We start from the raw sequence: 13217 nt of genomic DNA on the forward strand, positions 1-13217 counted from the left end.
CAAACGACCACCCCCCATCACTGTCAAAAGCACCATAAAAAAAACAGCCTCCTTAAAAGTCTAAGGCACTAGCTGTGCCACCAGAGGTTCTGGGTTCGAGCCCAGGCTGTCGCAGCCGGCCGCGACCAGGAGGTCCATGGGGCGGCTCACAATTGGCCAAGCGTCGTCCGGGTTAAGGAGGGTTTGGCCGGTAGGGATATCCTTGTCTCGTTGCGCACTAGCGACTCCTGTGGCGGGCTGACCGACACATTGGTGCAGCTGGCTTCCGGGTTGGATGCGCGCTGTGTTAAGAAGCAGTGCGGCTTGGTTGGGTTGTGTTTCGGAGGACGCATGGCTCTCGACCTTCGTCTCTCCTGAGTTGTAGTGATGAGACAAGACAGTAACTACTAACAATTGGATACCACAAAATTGGGGAGAAAAAGATAGTAAATGTTGTTTTTTAAGAAAAGAAAAAAAGCACCCTAAAACACTTCAGCGAGCAGGCCTTTCTCATCGACCTGGCCCGGGTATCCTGGAAGGATATTGACATTCCGTCAGTACAGGATGCCTGGGTATTCTTTAAAAAGTGCTTTCCTCACCATCTTAAATAAGCATGCCCCATTCAAAAAAATGTAGAACTAAGAAAAGATATAGCCCTTGGTTCACCCCAGACCTGACTGCCCTTGACCAGCACAAAAACATCCTATAGCATTCTGCATTAGCATTGAATAGCCCCCGCGATATGCAACTTTTCAGGGAAGTTAGGAACCAATATACACAGGCAGTTAGCTAGCCATTGCTTTCCTTTTTTAAACAGAAATTTGCATCCTGTAGCACAAACTTCAAAAAGTTCTGGGCCACTGTAAAGTACATGGAGAATAAGAGCACCTCCTCCCAGCTGCCCACTGCACTGAGGCTTGGAAACACTCACCACCGATAAATCTACAATAGAGAATTTCAATAAGCATTTTTATATGGCTGGCCATGCTTTCCACCTGGCTACCTCTACCCCAGTCAATAGTTCTGCACCACTGACAGCAACTTTCCCAAGCCTCCCCCATTTCTCCTTCACCCAAATCCAGATAGCTGATGTTCTGCAAAACTCTCTAAAATTACCCCTATTACTAGCCTGTTCAACCTCTCTTTCGTATCGTCTGAGATCCCCAAAGACTAGAAAGCTTTGGCCACCATAATTTGCAAATATACTCATTAAAAATCCTACAATGTGATTTTCTGGATTTTTTTTTCTCATTTTGTCTGTCCTAGCTGAAATGTGCTTATGATGAAAATTACAGGCCTCATCTTTTTAAGTGGGAGAACTTGCACAATTGGTGGCTGACTAAATACTTTTTTGCCCCATATATAGCCTAGCTATTGTTGTCATTTTCTTGTGTTACTTTTGGATATTTATTTTTTTAAAGTTTATTTAATAAATATTTTCTTAACTCCATTTATTGAACTGCAATGTTGGTTAGGGCTCGTAAGTAAGCACTTCAAGGGAAGGTATTGTATTCGGCGCATGTGACGAATACAATTTGATGATTGAGTGTCCAGTTTTGTGCCCCCTCAGTCTCGTGCGATGGAGGAGATCTTCGTGGGCTATACTCAGCCTTGTCTCAGGGTAGTAAGTTCGTGGTCTGTTGATATCCCTCTAATGGTGTGGGGGCTGTGCTTTGGCAAAGTGGGTGGGTTATATATATTCTGCCTGGTTGGCCCTGTCTGGGGGTATCGTCGGACGGGGCCACAGTGTCCTTCAACCCCCCCATCTCAGCCTCCAGTATCTATGCTGCAATAGTCTATGTACCGGAGGGCTAGGGTCAGTCTGGTATATATGGTGTAATTGTCCTGTCTTATCTGGTGTCCTGTGTGAATTTAAGTATGCTCCCTCTAATTCTCTCTCTCCCCCCAGATGACCTGAGCCCTAGGTCCATGCCTCAGAACTACCTGCCTGATGACTCCTGGCTGTCCACAGTCCACCTGGCCGTGCTGCTGCTCCAGTTTCAACTGTTCTGCCTGAGGCTATGGAACCCTGACCTGTTCACCGGACTTGCTACTTTGTCCCAGACCTGAGGTTTTCAACTCTTTATCGCACCTGCTGTCTCGACCTCTGAATTCTTTGCTATGAAAAGCCAACTGACATTTACTCCGGAGGTACTGACCTGTTGCACTCTAAAACCACTGATTATTATTTGACCCTGCTGGTCATCTATGAACGTTTGTTCTTCAAGATGTTCAATCTGGCCTTAATGACCATGTACTCTTATAATCTCCACCTGGAACAACCACCCATCAGAGCCTGGTTACTCTCTAGGTTCCTGCCTTTCTAAGGAGTTTTTCATAGCCACCCTGCTTCTACATATGCATTGCTTGCTGTTTGAGGTTTTAGGCTGAGTTTCTGTATAGCACTTTGACATCTGCTGACGTAAAAAGGGCTTTATAAATACATTTGATTTGAGTTCTCATCACGTTAGATGTTGCAGGCATTCTATTAATATATTAGGAGGAAAGGTACTGAAAAGGGGAACTGGCATAATATTCTATTACTTCTATTACTGAAGAAGGCAGGGGATTCCCCTTTTGGTTGAACCACAGTGTGACAGCGTGGGCTGCAAAACTGCATGGGGAGTTTACCCAGCACCCACAAGTGGGGTTCCCCTGTCTGCCTTCCTCTGGCATCATCAGCAAGAAACATAGGAAGAATGACTAAGCACAGCTCAAACCTTAACCCCAAATGGATGAGGCTAGGATTTGGGGAAGGTAAGCTTGATCCTAGATCTGTGCCTAAGCAAGGGCTCTGACCTCATCTCTGTGTGCCAGCTGCCGTCTGGCTCTGACCTCATCTCCAAGTGCCAGCGCTGCTCGTCATCCCGCTGTCTCTTCAGCACAGCCTTCTGCTTCCTCAGTTTGCCCTCTTGCAGCTTCCTGGCCCGATTACTGGGCTTGATCTCCACCGGCAGCTCTGGGTTCACCTTCTTCTACAGGAGGGGATGGAAGGGATAGTAAACAATGTCAAGAGCTGTCAAACATACATACATAACACACACCCAGTGAGTGAGTAGCAGGCTCTCCAACTGAGAGGTAGGCCTATAGCCATCATCCAAATAAATGATTATATGATGTGTCAAGGTATACATAATTCAACAGATGACCAAATTACAAGGGGGCTACAGGACATCAAGCAATGTCTACATCCTGCCTAAATAAATTCTGCCATCTAGTGGCGCTAGTTTTGCAGTGACTTGACATAATGCTTGTACAACAGGGCTCAATGCCTAAGTTTCAGTCAATTAATTTCAGCAGTACAATAAGTGCATTGTAGTACGTAGCTGCTAGCTCTAGAAACATCTTGCGAAAAGATAATGCATCGTATGTAGTACTATCTTACCTTGTACTGCAGCCGGTGCCTGCGTCCCTTCAGGTGCATGTCTTTAGCATTGGGGTCATTGAAACTACATTCACAGAGTTTACAGTGGAAGCGAATTACCTTCCCATCATCATTACGCACCTGAGGAAAAAAATGTAAACTTGCATTACAACATACCTTAGTATCTTTAACAACATGGTTAGTGAATCAATTAAATAAATAAGAAATACATGAACTCCTACCTCCTCCACATAGTCATGTCCTACAGGCTGGACGTCGCCCTGCCTCCCCACTCCATCCCCGTCCTCATCGTCACTCGTGGTCTCACTCTTTGACGCTTTTGCTGACTGCTTGGCTTCATTCTCCTTGGCTACTGCAGGGGTGGCCGGCTTGTTGGCTGTCAAGAGAAAGTCCAAATATAAGTATGGAGCATTTTAGCATTGTAGTTTGAGTCCAAAATTACTGCTTAAATTAAAACATTATTGGTTTATTCTGTAAGGACAGATATCATAATTCCAACTAATAAACACTGATTCCTTGGAAGACTTACCAAGAAGGGTTATTTTGGATGCGACTGGCTTCTTCACAGGTGCTGGGGCTTTGGTGGCGTTTATGACCACCAGTTTTGGTGGCGCTACCGGAGCAGTTGCTGTAACAATGATAGGGGTTGTCTTCCCAGCTGTCGACGTTGAGATAATTGGAGCATTGTTCACTAAAACAGGCTCAGTTGAAGGTATAGGTTTGCCTAGTTTGGTGTGGAGCTTCACCACCTACACAGGGTTAAGAAGGAGAGAAATCAAACTAAGGCATGCACAATACCAGTATCGCAATATTTAAAACATGAAGGAGAGCAAACTCTTTGGTCCTTTAAAAACCTGCTGTATGTAAAATATTGTGCTATAGCTTGGAAAAGAAATACATGTGACTCTGGATGACAACATAATGTTTGTTTCCAACATGTTTTCCTAAAGAAGTTAAATCTGCTTTGTGTTTCGTTTCCTTGCCACGATACTAACGAGTATCGTCCCGGCCCTAAATAAAACATCATAATACATTGTGAGGTGGACTCCGTAGGACTCCCTGGAAAACATAGTCAACTGTTACGGAGTGGGCTATACAAGCTAAATAAAATAAAAAGTAACAATAAAATGGATGTCACATAAATGCCTGATTAAAAAGTGTTATACTAAAGACATACCAACTATCACAGAGCTGATCTAGACAAATTAGCTAGCTAAAGAGTGCATCAATTAGCTAGCTAAACGGTGCATCAATGAGCTAGCTAGATGCCTGATGTTACTCCTCCTGTCAGTGCAGCTGTGCTGACCTTCTGGTGCTTGGCCCCTCGGATATGGGCAGCGTACGCATCTACGCCAGTGCAGGCAATGTCACATAGTTCACAGCGTAGCTGGGTCTGAATCCCCCGGGGCCCGTTGCTCCCCCCCGCGCTGCCAGACTTCAGAGCTGCATCCTTCTTTTTGTGCTTCTGGCCCTCAAGGTGCTCTCGGTACGTCTGCAGAGAAAACAATTCAACAACAGTTCATTCAACTTATCTACAAAAGCAAACCTTCAACAACAAAACACTGTACATCCTGTGTTGCTACAGTATGTCTCCTCTTAGGCACTTTGCATGTATAACTGTTGTATGTTAAAATACTGTACATTCATTTGACTCTAAAGTGCTTATGTCCATTGCCGACAAATAACCTGTCCCTCATAACGCATCATCCACAAAGCGCCGCTACCTGCGGTCCAGCACAGCTGATCTTGCAGATATCGCAGTAGTGCAGCTGGGGTTGCTTGGGCGGTGCTTTCGGCTTCTGAATCTTGTTCTGGTGGAACATGGGCTTCTTGTAGGCGTTGACCGTGGGAGCAGCCACCATGTTGCTGCCTGCATTGCTCCATGAGGAGCTGGTGAGCTGCTTGGGAGGCGGATGGGACTGCTGGGGGGCGGCTGGGGCTGAGGAGGAGGTAGCTGGGCAGGCTGGTAGTATGAGGGGGTGGAAGTGTAGCCACTTGAATCATAAGTAGAGTAGCTGACACCTGAGAGGTAAAAAAATATATTTAAAAAAGAGAGAGTTGAGACGGGGAAGAAGGGTGGGGGGGGTCACACTAAAAGACATACACTGCGACAAATATATATATTTCACAAAGGTTGATTCTTGGCTGTGTGGGGATATGTTCTTGTTCTTGCCAGAGTAGGTGCCAGCTGTGGAGCTGAAGGACGAGCAGGGGGTGTAAGACGAGATGGGGGGCTGCTGTACACTGGTGGACACTGGGTAGATGTTGTAGCTGGTGGACGTTGAGCTGGCAGGGGCCAGAGGCTTTAAAGTTGTGACATGCCTCTGTGGTGGTGGCGGCTGGCTGTATACTGTGCTGACTGGACTGTAGCCACTCTTCACGCCTACAGGGAAGGGAACCATCACAGAGTTTTGTTTAACAGGCTTGGTTCCAATTCAACGATATTCAATACACCGGCTTTTGTAGTACACCAGCAGCCAAGTTCTTTTGCACAGTGTAGGTGTTTAAATTAATAGTGTATAACACAGTAAAAACGATGTACTGTCACACGAGAGAACATTTCAAATGAATTAGTGGCTTTTGTATTAGAGTGTTATGACTATTTGTGTGTGATTATGCGTGGGAAGAAGGTTGGCAATGACTCACCTGTCTGGTAGTAAGCTTCTGTTGGTGTCCGATGGGCTGGAGCTATACTAGTCTGGTAGTATTGCTTAGTCTCATAACTAGTGGCTGCAGGCAGGCGTCCGTAACTGTAGTTATCCTGAAAGGTTGTTTTACAGCATGAACATGGATGGCAGAAAAGTGTAAATAGTAAGCAAAATAGATTGCGACTTTAACAATCTACAATTCTCCCCATATACTTGCATTTATATACAATAGCTCAGTGGTCACCAACCTTTGAGTCAAGCAAGCCGAGATCTACCGCACAGATTTTTAAAACACGACTTAACTGTAACATTAACCTAATAAAAACGGTCCTGTAGGAATGAGGTTTGTGTAGTTGGCCTAATAAATTATCACATATTGGCTATATGCATGGTCTGCCAATATTGTTCTTCTTAGACCATAAACTTCAAAAGTCGAGCTTTGATAACAAAATAGATCACTTGGTGTAGCACTTGTTACGCACAGCGGAGAATCAATTTTAATAATTTGCTTCTTTATTTTACTGGACTGATGGTACCTGCATCTGATGGCCATGGTGCTTTCAAGACAACTGGGAACTCGGGAATAAAAAGGAGGTCAAAGATCTTTAGATTGGAAAGTCGGAGCTCTAGAAAGAGGCCCAAGTTCCGACTTGGAATTCTGAGTTGGATGACCGTTCAAAGCGATTTTTCCCCAGTCGCTGAGACTGACCAGAGTGAGGGCACACCGTCTTCACCTGATGGCGAAACTCGAGTCGCACCGCATCTGCCTCATGCATAAATTCATGTTGTTCCTATGACCAGAGAAAGTGAAATATTCCTCGATATTAAAATATAGACAACGAGCTGCTGCTAATAATAATATTAATTATCAAAACGCAGGGCTAGCTACACGTGTGCACCTACTGCTAATTGCGCAACACACAAAAAAGGAGCACAAGCCTTTATCGTTGGCTTTTCTACAGACATTTTTGGTGATCTACTAGGAATTCCTTGACGTTCGACCAGTCGATCGTGAACGACCACTGAAATAGCCAATAGATAAAACACGACAACAGCATGCAATGGGATGATAAGGAATGGAATTGTGTCTTACTGTTTCAGTGTATATTGGTAGCTGGTATGTCTGTGGGGTGGTGGTGGGTTGGGGCGTGGGGTCCGGCTGCCGGTAGCCATAGTCTGGGGGGGTAGCGTGGGTCTGGTAGGCCACCGGGTAGGCAGAGGCAACGGGCCTGGCTGGTTGTGCAGGGGCAGGGGCATAGGAGGCAGTCACTGCATGGGCCACGGCAGGGGCCGGCTGGACATTGTAGCTGGCTGTGGTGGGATGGGCATAGGCTGGTGGAGGCTGAACGCTGTGGGGACAGAGACAAGATGGAGGGAAGAATGAGGCATGTAAAAGAAGGTAAGGAACTTAAACTTAAAGACTAAAATTGGTTAAAGAAAATGGTGAAAAATAAAGTATACCAGTTGCATTTAAGAACCAAAAAAAGTACAGCTGCACCATACAGGTTGCAAAAAGAGATTTGATGTACAGATTCCATGGCACAAGAGGTTCATGAACTGACAAAAACTCTGCCTCGCTCTGCAGATTTTGCTGTTTAGAGAATCATTAGATCACTTGTTTTGATACTGCCCATATGTAGCTTTGTTTTGGTCGCAGGTACAGGAACGGCTGAAGAATTGCAACATTTACCCGGATCTCTGCAAATAGCACTCCTGGGTGACTTGAAAAGCCATAGGTCAATTGATCAATAATACTCTTTTATTTTTTTATTTATTTTTTATTTTACCCCCAATTTCGATGTATCCAATTGTTGTCTCATCGCTACAACTCCCGTACGGGCTCGGGAGAGACGAAGGTTGAAAGTCATGCGTCCTCCGATACACAACCCAACCAGCCGTACTGCTTCTGAACACAGCGCGCATCCAACCCGGAAGCCAGCCGCACCAATGTGTCGGAGGGTACACCGTGCACCTGTCAACCTTGGTTAGAGCTCAATGCGCCCGGCCCGCCACAGGAGTCGCTGGTGCGCGATGAGACAAGGACATCCCTACCGACCAAGCCCTCCCTAACCCGAACGACGCTAGGCCAATCGAGCCTGGGCACGAACCCAGGGACTCTAGATGAAGGGTGGGACTAAAAACAAGTTTAAAAAGATAACTTTTGTAAAATATTCAGTGTCCGTAAAATGTATATAGTATGTATAAGCTGGAAGTAGAAGCATAAGTGTTGTTGTCCATTAGTTTACTCCACACACTGCCTTCGGAAAGTTCAGACCCTTTGTCTTTTTCCAGTCAGGTTACAGCCTTATTCTAAAATGTATTAAATCGTCCCCCCCCCCCCCCCACTCAATCTAGACACAATGCCCCATAATGAACAAAGCAAAAACAGGTTTTTAGAAATGTTTTCTAATTTATTAAAAAATGAGAAACGGAAATATCACATTGAAGTAAGTATTCAGACCCTTTACTCTGTACTTTGTTGAAGCACCTTTGGCAGTGATTACAGCCCGAGTCTTCCTGGGTATGAAGCTACAAGCTTGGCAAACCTGTATTTGGGGATTTTCTTCCATTTTTCTCTGCATTTCCTCTCAAGCATGGTCAGGTTGTATGGGGTGCGTTGCTGCACAGCTATTTTTCAGGTCTCCCCAGAGATGTATGATTTGGTTCAAGTCCGGGCTCTTGCTGGGCCCCTCAAGAACATTCAGAGACTTGTCCTGAAGCCACTCCTGCATTTTCTTGGCTGTGTGAGAAGGGTCATTGTCCTGTTGGAATGTGAAGCTTCACCCCAGTCGGAGGTCCTGAGCACTAGGAGCAGGTTTTCATCAAGGATCTCTGTACTTTGCTCCATTCATCTTTGCCTCTATCCTGACTAATCTCCCAATCGCTGAAAAACATCCCAACTGCATGATGCTGCAACCGCCATGCTTCACCTTAGGGATGGTGCCAGGTTTCCTCCAGATGTGATGCTTGGCATTCAGGCCAAAGAGTTCAATCTTGGTTTCATCAGATCAGAGAATCTTGTTTCTCATGGTCAGAGTCCTTTGGGTGCCTTTTGGCAAACTACAAGCGGAGCTGTCATTTGTTGTTTATTGAAGAGTGGCTTCCGTCTGGCCACAATACCATAAAGGCCTGATTGGCGGAGTGCTGCAGAGATGGTTGTCCTTCTGGAAGGTTCTCCCATCTCCACAGAGGAACTCTAGAGCTCTGTCAGAATGATCATCAGGTTCTTGGGTCACATCCCTGAATCTTGGTGGTTCCAAAGTTCTTCCATTTAAGAATGGAGGCCACTGTGTTCTTGGGGAACTTCATTGCTGCATTAAATTTTTGGCACATTTCCCAGATCTGTGCCTTGACACAATCCTGTCTCAGAGCTCGATACACGTGTGTGTGTGTGTGTGTGTGTGTGTGTGTAGCAACAGTCAAAAGTTGACAGAGCTACTCATTCAAGGGTTTTTCTTTACTTTTTACTATTTTCTACATTGTATAATAATAATAATAATAATAGGAAAGACATCAAAACAACACATATGGAATCGTGTAGTAACCAAATCAAAATACACTGCTCAAAAAAATAAAGCGAACACTCAAATAACACATCCTAGATCTGAATGAAATTCTTATTAAATACTTTTTTTCTTTACATAGTTGAATGTGCCGACAACAAAAAAAAATCACAAAAATTATCAATGGAAATCAAATTTATCAACCCATGGAGGTCTGGATTTGGAGTCACACTCAAAATTAAAGTGGAAAATCACACTACAGGCTGATCCAACGTTGATGTAACGTCCTTAAAACAAGTCAAAATTAGGCTCAGTAGTGTGTGTGGCCTCCACATGCCTGTATGACCTCCCTACAATGCCTGGGCATACTCCTGATGAGGTGGCGGATGGTCTCGAGGGATCTCCTCCCAGACCTGGACTAAAGCATCCGCCAACTCCTGGACAGTCTGTGGTGCAACATGGCGTTGGTGGATGGAGCGAGACATGATGTCCCAGATGTGCTCAATTGGATTCAGGTCTGGGGAAAGGGCAGGCCAGTCCAGAGCATCAATGCCTTCCTCTTGCAGGAACTGCTGACACACTCCAGCCACATGACGTCTAGCATTGTCTTGCATTAGGAGGAACCCAGGGCCAACTGCACCAACATATGGTCTCACAAGGGGTCTGAGGATCTCATCTCGGTACCTAATGGCAGTCAGGCTACCTCTGGCGAGCACATGGAGGGCTGTGCGGCCCCCCAAAGAAATGCCACCCCACACCATGACTGACCTACCGCCAAACCGGTCATGCTGGAGGATGTTGCAGGCAGCAGAACGTTCTCCACGGCGTCTCCAGACTCTGTCACGTGCTCAGTGTGAACCTGCTTTCATCTGTGAAGAGCACAGGGTGCCAGTGGCAAATTTGCCAATCTTGGTGTTCTCTGGCAAATGTCAAACGTCCTGCACGGTGTTGGGCTGTAAGCGCAACCCCCACCTGTGGACGTCGGGCCCTCATACCACCCTCATGGAGTCTGTTTCTGACCGTTTGAGCAGACACATGCACATTTGTGGCCTGCTGGAGGTCATTTTGCAGGGCTCTGGCAGTGTTCCTCCTGCTCCTCCTTGCACAAAGGCAGAGGTAGCGGTCCTGCTGCTGGGTTGTTGCCCTCCTCCACGTCTCCTGTACTGGCCTGTCTCCTGGTAGCGCCTCCATGCTCTGGACACTACGCTGACAGACACAGCAAACCTTCTTGCCACAGCTCGCATTGATGTGCCATCCTGGATGAGCTGCACTACCTAAGCCACTTGTGTGGGTTGTAGACTCCGTCTCATGCTACCACTAGAGTGAAAGCACCGCCAGCATTCAAAAGTGACCAAAACATCAGCCAGGAAGCATAGGAACTGAGAAGTGGTCTGTGGTCCCCACCTGCAGAACCACTCCTTTATTGGGGGTGTCTTGCTAATTGCCGATAATTTCCACCTGTTGTCTATTCCATTTGCACAACAGCATGTGAACTGTATTGTCAATCAATGTTGCTTCCTACATGGACAGTTTGATTTCACAGAAGTGTGATTGACTTGGAGTTACATTGTGTTGTTTAAGCGTTCCCTTTATTTTTTTGAGCAGTGTATATATTTTATACTTGAGATTAGGGCTGGGCGATATGGCCAAAATCTCATATCCCTATATAGGTCATTTCATATCCAGATAATGATACCTATCATGATATGGCACATTTTCTGTAAATTCAATGAATAAATAGTTTACATGTGGTAATTTTATATAAAGGCCCATTTCTTAATACATTTTGAATTATACTCAACAAATAAATCAAATCAAATTTTATTTGTCACATACACATTGTTAGCAGATGTGGTCCCAGCTTTGATGCACCTGTACTGACCTCGCCTTCTGGGTGATAGCGGGGTGAACAGGCAGTGGCTCGGGTGGTTGTTGTCCATGATGATCTCTTCCTGTAACATTGGGTGGTGTAGGTGTCCTGGAGGGCAGGTAGTTTGCCCCCCGGTGATGCGTTGTGCAGGCCTCACTACCCTCTGGAGAGCCTTGCGGTTGTGGGCGGAGCAGTTGCCATACCAGGCGGTGATACAGCCCGCCAGGATGCTCTCGATTGTGCATCTGTAGAAGTTTGTGAGTGCTTTTGGTGACAAGCCGAATTCCTTCAGCCTCCTGAGGTTGAAGAGGCGCTGCGCGCCTTCTTCACGATGCTGTCTGTGTGGGTGGACCAATTCAGTGTCTTATGTGTATGCCGAGGAACTTATAACTTACTACGCTCTCCACTACTGTTCCACCGATGTGGATAGGGGGGTGTTCCCTCTGCTGTTTCCTGACGTCCACAATCTCCTTAGTTTTGTTGACGTTGAGTGTGAGGTTATTGTCCTGACACCACACTCCGAGGGCCCTCACCTCCTCCCTGTAGTCTGTCTCGTTGTTGTTGGTAATCAAGCCAACCACTGTTGTGTCGTCCGCAAACTTGATGATTGAGTTGGAGGCGTGCGTGACCAAGCAGTCGTGGGTGAACAGGGAGTACAGGAGAGGGCTCAGAACGCACCCTTGTGGGGCCCCAGTGTTGAAGATCAGCGGGGTGGAGATGTTGTTGCCTACCCTCACCATCTGGGGGCGGCCCGTCAGGAAGTCCAGTACCCAGTTGCACAGGGCGGGGGTCGAGACCCAGGGTCTCGAGCTTGATGACGAGCTTGGAGGGTACTATGGTGTTAAATACCGAGCTGTAGTCGATGAACAGCATTCTCACATAGGTATTCCTCTTGTCCAGATGGGTTAGGGCAGTGTGCAGTGTGGTTGAGATTGCATCGACTGTGGACCCATTTGGGCGGTAAGCAAATTGGAGTGGGTCTCGGGTGTCAGGTAGGGTGGAGGTGATATGGTCCTTGACTAGTCTCTCAAAGCACTTCATGATGACGGAAGTGAGCGCTACGGGTGGTAGTCGTTTAGCTCAGTGGTTCGCACTTTCAGTTTCAGGCGAATGCTGCCATCAATCCACGGTTTCTGGTTTGGGAATGTTTTAAATCGTTGCTATGGGAACGACATCTTCAACGCACGTTTTAATGAACTCGCACACCGAATCAGCGTATTCATCAATGTTGTTGTCTGATGCAATACGAAACATATCCCAGTCCACGTGATGGAAGCAGTCTTGGAGTGTGGAATCAGCTTGGTCGGACCAGCGTTGGACAGACCTCAGCGTGGGAGCTTCTTGTTTTAGTTTCTGTCTGTAGGCAGGGATCAACAAAATGGAGTCGTGGTCAGCTTTTCCGAAAGGAGGGCGGGGCAGGGCCTTATATGCGTCGCGGAAGTTAGAACAACAATGATCCAAGGTTGCCAGCCCTGGTTGCGCAATCGATATGCTGATACAATTTAGGGAGTCTTGTTTTCAGATTAGCCTTGTTAAAATCCCCTGCTGCAATGAATGCAGCCTCAGGATGTATGGATTCCAGTTTGCAAAGAGTCAAATAAAGTTTGTTCAGAGCCATCGATGTGTCTGCTTGGGGGGGAATATATACGGCTGTGATTATAATCGAAGAGAATTCTCTTGGTAGATAATGCGGTCGACATTTGATTGTGAGGAATTCTAAATCAGGTAAACAGAAGGATGAGTTCCTGTATGTTTCTGTGATCACACCACGTCTCGTTAGCCATAAGGCATACGCCCCCGCCCCTCTTCTTACCAGAAAGATGTTTGTTTCA

The 13217-nt window shown here is 46.3% G+C and overlaps 1 protein-coding gene across 1 annotated transcript in view; it reads right to left on the bottom strand.

Annotated features, from left to right (window-relative positions):
- The window catches only part of LOC135524603 (zinc finger RNA-binding protein-like), a 37145-nt gene that overhangs the window by 13517 nt on the left and 10411 nt on the right, over positions 1 to 13217 (bottom strand). Inside the window, 10 exon segments of the mRNA XM_064952291.1 lie at positions 2779 to 2954; positions 3365 to 3484; positions 3586 to 3740; positions 3894 to 4113; positions 4671 to 4856; positions 5089 to 5277; positions 5280 to 5386; positions 5538 to 5747; positions 6011 to 6125; positions 7106 to 7361. Of these exon segments, the coding sequence (XP_064808363.1) occupies positions 2779 to 2954; positions 3365 to 3484; positions 3586 to 3740; positions 3894 to 4113; positions 4671 to 4856; positions 5089 to 5277; positions 5280 to 5386; positions 5538 to 5747; positions 6011 to 6125; positions 7106 to 7361 (1734 nt within the window).

Source organism: Oncorhynchus masou, chromosome 31 (genome assembly GCF_036934945.1).
Source record: "Oncorhynchus masou masou isolate Uvic2021 chromosome 31, UVic_Omas_1.1, whole genome shotgun sequence".
Taxonomy (NCBI): Eukaryota; Metazoa; Chordata; class Actinopteri; order Salmoniformes; family Salmonidae; genus Oncorhynchus; species Oncorhynchus masou.